The sequence below is a fragment of the Anthonomus grandis genome, chromosome 14 (genome assembly GCF_022605725.1).
Source record: "Anthonomus grandis grandis chromosome 14, icAntGran1.3, whole genome shotgun sequence".
Classification (NCBI taxonomy): Eukaryota; Metazoa; Arthropoda; class Insecta; order Coleoptera; family Curculionidae; genus Anthonomus; species Anthonomus grandis.
Genome location: NC_065559.1, coordinates 19,634,575 through 19,641,176, shown reverse-complemented (window position 1 = coordinate 19,641,176; position 6,602 = coordinate 19,634,575). Strand labels below are relative to the sequence as shown.

The 6,602-nt window shown below is 33.4% G+C and overlaps 1 protein-coding gene across 1 annotated transcript; it reads left to right on the top strand.

The window, feature by feature from the left end:
* The first annotated feature begins 3,972 nt into the window (after positions 1 to 3,972).
* On the top strand, positions 3,973 to 6,109 carry LOC126744681 (uncharacterized). The gene is made up of 2 exons (XM_050452192.1): positions 3,973 to 4,123; positions 5,273 to 6,109. The coding sequence occupies exons 1-2, from the start codon at positions 4,060 to 4,062 to the stop codon at positions 5,764 to 5,766; spliced, it is 558 nt and encodes a 185-aa protein (XP_050308149.1). The 5' UTR covers positions 3,973 to 4,059; the 3' UTR covers positions 5,767 to 6,109.
* Positions 6,110 to 6,602: the final 493 nt, after the last annotated feature.

Sequence of the window (6,602 nt, the reverse complement as noted above, 5' to 3'; positions counted from 1 at the left end):
AACCAAAATTGTGAATTAGAAGTGGTCTTTTATGAGTAAATTTGCTCATTTATGAAAAAAAGCTATTTGTTTCTGTCAACGTTTCTGGTTATATTTAATTCGTCTATATATATGTCTTATGTAGTTTTTACAGCTAGTACAAAATTCTCTAGTCTACCGATTTATTCAAATCATACAGGGTGTCCCGAAATGACATCGCAATATTTTACCATCCGCATCTTTGTCTCAAAATAAGACAAAAAGTCCATATACAGTAAAGTGCATCGTTTTTAAGTTACAGGGTGTTTTATGAGTCATGTTAAAGATGGTTTTTTGTTAATATATCCGGAACGCCTAGTTGTAATCTTTTGAAATATTCAACATTTACTATTGGTTTTATTAAAAACTGATATTGCAACCATTTTTGCCAAAATGTATACAGGGTCGTGTAAAATAAGTGGTCGGTAAAGTTTAAATTGTTAAAACTTTTTTTTTAGCAATTGTGTGATAATTATGGTATTAGAATTAAAAAGAACAAACATTTTTACATAAAAAAGGTGTTCTTGTCTAATTTCGATAGGAGCTTCCGTTTTTGAAAAAATCAATTATTAATAAATTATGAATTGGTATTTCAAAAAGTAACTATAAATAACATCTTGTAAAATAATAGTTGGCTGTGTTTGTTGACAATTAGTTTATTTGTTAAATTTTGTTTAACGTTTTGTTGACATTTCACATTTTTTAAATTTGCTTTGGCAAAGTAAATTAGTTCTTTTTTGTGATTCATTTTTCAAAAATTATGGATAGATTTACAAATCAAGAGTTAGCTGACATGCATTTTGTTTATGGTTTGTGTAATGGCAGTTCTTTAGCGGCTGTCCGTGAGTATCGCCGAAGATTTCCCCAAGACATGTTCCAGATCGTCAAGTTTTTATAAACACTCACCGAAATTTATGCAATAACGGAAGTTTTCAAAGAGCTCGTGGACAAGGCAGACCACAAGAAGATTATAATTTAGAAAATGTTTTAAATGTTTTTGAAGAAAATCCGGGGGCAAGTATAAGAAATGTGTCAAGAGTCACACATATCCCTCGCTCTATAGTAAGTAATTAAAAAAAATACTTATTGTTACGATAGTAATTTAATTTTTATTAGATTGGAAGAATGCTAAGATCCCAAGGGTTACATTCGTTTCATTACCAGCGGGTCCAAGATTTAGAGCCAGACGATTTTCCGTTGAGGATCCAATTTTGTCAATGGGTAATTAATAATCCAAACTTAATTCCTTCCATTTTAAGGACGGACGAAGCCACTTTCACACGGTTGGTTCATGGTTCATTTAACATGCATAATATGCATTTTTGGGCAGATCAAAATCCAAGAGCCATAAGGCGTAGTAATTTTTAAAGAAGGTTTTCGGTAAATTTCTGGGCGGGATTAATCGGGGACCAACTTACTAGCCCGATAGAATTACCCAATCGGCTAACTTCGGAGAATTATCTTCATATGCTGGAAAATAATCGTGTGGAGCTTCTGGAAGAAGTTCCTCTTATCTTACGCCAAAACATGATTTTTCAACAAGACGGAGCGCCTGCTCATTTTGGTCGTAATGTGCGTGAGTGGATGAATAACCATTTTCCTGAACGTTGGATTGGTCGAGGTGGTCCTATAAATTGGCCTCCTCGATCTTCAGATCTAACTTCGTTAGATTATTATTTACGGGGACATTTAAATGAGTTGGTATATGCCGTGGAGATAAATACCCGTGAACAACTGATGCAAAGGATTAATTGGGCTGTTAAGGAAATAAAGAAAAATCCATTTTTTGTTTTAAGGGCTACTCGCGCAATAACGCGTAGGGTAAGATTGTGTCTTTAGCAAAATGGAAACCACTTTGAACATTTGTTGTAATTTATGCTTTTTTGTTTGGTGTTTTTATGTTTTTTTTACGTAATAAATTAATTGTTCCTTTTTTTACCTATTCAATTACATTAAAAAAACAATTGAACCCGAAAAACAATTTTTGATCTTAAATAAAGTATTTATGATAATCTCAGGTCCTGTTTATCCCCAACGGATTTTTAAGATGCTTTTTAATTTTATTAACCAAAATAACTTACGCGTTCTCTTTGCAAAACATTTACATCTAATTTTTTCGAAAACGGAAGCTCCTATCGAAATTAGACAAGAGCACCTTTTTTATGTAAAAATGTTTGTTCTTTTCAATTCTAATACCAAAATTATCACGAAATTGCTTGAAAAAAAGTTTTAACAATTTAAGCTTTACCGACCACTTATTTTACACGACCCTGTATACATTTTGGCAAAAATAGTTGCAATATCAGTTTTTAATAAAACTAATAGTAAATGTTGAAAATTTCAAAAGATACAACTAGGCGTTCCGGATATATTAACAAAAAACCATCTTTAACATGATTCATAAAACACCCTGTAACTTAAAAACGATGCACTTTTGAACCATACTGTATATGGACTTTTTGTCTTATTTTTAAACAAAGGTGCGACTGGTAAAATATTGCGATGTAATTTCGGGACACCCTGTATATGTTATTTTAATTGTATTGCCTCATCTACGTAATTTATTAAATTAATTAGTTATATTAAAGTGTTATGTCATCCTAATTTGTGATTTTTGTCCCTGAAATATGTGCGATTTTAATTTAACGCGGGAGAACTACGACTTCGAGCCCTAAAGATGAATTAAATATAATTTGAAATATTGGCTAAAAGCAAATAGTTTTCTTTAAAAATTACAATTTAACCACAAAATATCATTTTTAATTATAAACCAAAAGCTTTTTAGAATCATTGAATTTAGGTTTTATTTTCTTGACCGACTTTAATATGATGATAACAAAGAAAATATAATAGAAAAAAAAACTTATAAACGTGCAGTTCATTAAAGAATTGCAATAACTTTAAAGTTTGTTCTAACTAATTTTCTGCCTCAAATTATAAAAACCCTGATGATCCCCATGAGTCAAGACTTAGTTAAATATATAGTTAGTTTAATGTAATTCCATGGTCTCTGCTAAAACATCAGGTTCTGTTAGAACACAATTATTCATCATTTTTGCCAAATCCAAGAAAATTATTTTCAGATAACCAATTTTTCAGGCATATTTTCTATAATCGTTTTCTTTTTTCAAAAGATAAAATTTACGTTTAACAAATAAAAAGTCTTTGATGGTAGTGATCAAAAAACTTTGTATGTAAAAAAAATATTTACAAGTGACAGTATTTAGTTCAATAGGGTTTAGATCAAGTCATTTTGGAGACCAACCAAGAAAGATGTAAATACTGAAAACACGGATGGCGCCCTCCCTGATAGAAGTAAAATAAATTTAACCATCATTTAAACGGTAAAGAAAACAGCTGCAACCACAAATTAAGGATACTGCAATTTGCAGAGACAGATTATAGTTTTTAATATTATGCACCTAAGCTGATATGATTGTTTTGTGCAGACGGTTATCAGTAATCACTTTGTATTTTTTAAAAGGTTTCGTGTTAGAAATTTATATAATTTACTCTTTTTATTTTTGATTTATTTTCCCCAAAATCCCTATATAACTTGTAGTCAAAATGGAACTTTAGTGAAACCGAAGAATATGGCCTACTTATAAAGTGGTTCTATTTTGTTGTGATTTAGATAATGGTACATTTTCAAATAGTCTATATTTACTTCTAAATAATGTTACTTACCAACAGCAAATGTTTAAGGCTTTTTAAAAATTTGAATTTATTTAATTTTGATATTAACTATCATATATCAATCATTAACCTATAAGGCCAGGCGCAAAATGAGACGCAGCTTGGTGAGGGAGGCAGCGTGAGTCACGGCGAGATTTTGTAAACCTAATAAAGAATAGTTGTTGCGCATATTTTTCCGCAGCGTGTCGTGACTTGTTTTAGCTGAACGTGATCCTGCGGAACGCAGTGTCATTGCCGCAGTTTTGTACATTATTCACGGTGAGTGGTTTAAAAATATGGAAGAAAAACTAATCGAGGCCGTGCGAAATCGACAAGTTTTATACGATACAAGTCATGTAGAACTACATGAGGACAAAACTGAAAACTGAAAAGTGGGAAGAAATCGCTAAAGAAGTCGATATGAAAACTGGTAGGTTTATTTATTTATTATAAATTGTATATCTTAGTACTTCCCTTTATCAACCCTTTCTCTTTGCCAAGGAACCGTTTAACCGCAGAGTTGAAATAATTCGTAAAAGTCTGTCGAATCGTAAAAGCTTTCTGTACACTTCGAATATTGGTTGATCGTAAAGGGCGTAGCTGATTTTGCGGCATATCTTCTTTTCCGTCGTCTTCGCTTTGAGGTACTGAATAATTCCGTAAATAATTGTGCAATACACAAGCTGCCTTGACAACATTAATTACACTTTCTACCTTAATCTCAAAAGAAGTTCGAAAAACTCGAAAACACGAGGCAAGTATACCGAAAGCGCATTCAACCGTTTGGAACGCTCGCGATAGTTTGTAATTAAAGATTTTGTTTTCATAATTATCGGTAACGCTTCGTTTAGGATAAGGTCTCATCAAATTCTCAGACAATGGGAATGCCTCATCTCCTCCAAACACATATGGTATTGGGTTCACAAGTGGAGGCAGTACAGAAGGTGCTGGAAGATATAAAGTATGATTCCGAATTTTCTTTGCCAAAACGCTTGTACTGAAAACGTTTCCATCGCTAAATCTTCCTTGCGATCCTACATCAATAGTGATGAATTTATAACTTGAGTCGACGACAGCCAATAGTAAAATGGAGAACGTACGTTTATAATTGATATAAGAGGATCCACTTTTTTCAGGTTTTTTAATCACCACATGCTTACCGTCAATGGCACTAATGCAATGTGGGAATTGCCATTTTCTTTCAAAATCAACTTCAACTGATTTTCAGTTCTTCCGATGGTTCCGGCAAATATTTCGGTTGCATCATTTTCCATATTGCTTCAGATACTTGCACAATATTAGAGACCGTTCGATTACCCATCCTGTAGCTGTATGCAATACTTTTGTAACTGTTTCCTGTGGCCAAGTATCTGCAACAAAGAAAATTCATTGATGACAGTTAGAATTTGTGAAAACTTTTCCCACAACAACACAAAAAATTATAAATTATTTTATTTAAAAAAAACAAAAACTTTGTTTTTTAAAAATTACAAAGTTTTGTAAAGTTATTTGTTATTTATATTGACGAATTTTTAGATAGTAATATTAATAGAACTCTAAAGTTAAGCCATTGTTGTAGGAACTGAAGCAAAGGCGTTGTGGGAGAAACTAAGACATTCATTGAGGGATGCGATTAGGAGGCAACAGAAATATTTAAAAAGTGGATCACCGGCGGAAGTTATCAAGGAGTGGAAGATTCAGAAACAGATGGGATTCCTACAGCCTTACATGGCTAATAAATCGAGAGAAGGAAACCTCCGAGAAGACGGTGAAAATCAAAACCTAATTCAAGATTCGGAACAAGATATAATATCTGCAGATGTAGACAATGCAAATATAGAAGTAAACACTCAACAGCAAGACGAAAGCGTAGAGGATGAAATCCAACCACAGATACTTCCAGAAACGTTTCCTTTGACGTCAACTACAACTCCGATATCAAATGCAACCCCGAAATTAGCTAAAAAATGTAAGAAAAATAATGTTGCCGCTATGATGAAATACAGTATGGAAAAACGTGAGGAAAGATCTAAAGCAAAACGGAAGAGAGACATAATGTGTTCCAAGAATTAAAATCTGCACAAAATGATCTGCTGTTTCACTTTTTTTATGTCAATGTACCAATCTACCAAAAGAATGCCACCCTCATATTAGCACATTGTTAAACACCGTGTGTTTAACGCAGTTTCAGACGTAGAGGTCAAGTTATTGGACATTCCTATGTATGCTGTCCCTCAGCAGCCTAGTCCTGTCCACCAGCAGCCCAGTTCTATCCAGCAGCTGCCCTACCATCAGGCCCTATACCCTGCTGCCGCAACCGCTCAATCCTGCAACAGCAGTTCAACACCAACCGATTTCTATTCGGATATTTCCCTCTTAAGCCCCGCTGATATTCATGGGGAACAAGACAACTACTCCGCAGCCAGTTCTGCAAATCTGATTAATTATATTAATACTTTCACAGAAAAATTATTTTGTTAATAAAGTTAGTTTATGTAAATTAATAAAATAACTTACCTTAGAAATACAGCTAGTTTATCTTCAGTTCTAATGGGCCTTGAAGCATTGCATCCTTCTGCGTCAATTTCTTCCTTGATGATCTCGTGGACTTCTTTGAATTGAAAATAATTATTGAACTTTTCGTCACTAAATTCTGTAGGTAAACAAAATTCTCCATGAGTTTTTCTTCTTTTGATATACAAGCTTGTCCCTGACTTTTTATTTGCCACCCGGGAGACAAACGTTATCATTTCACACTCGAAGTTGTCTTCCGAATCAGATTCAGAACTAAATTGTTCCTCAATAATAAGTGCAGCAGCAATTTCCATTGTTGTTCGTAAGGGCTACGATCCAACTGCGAAGTGAAAACTGCTATCGTATTTGCGCGGTATGCCATCTAGCAGTTTTCT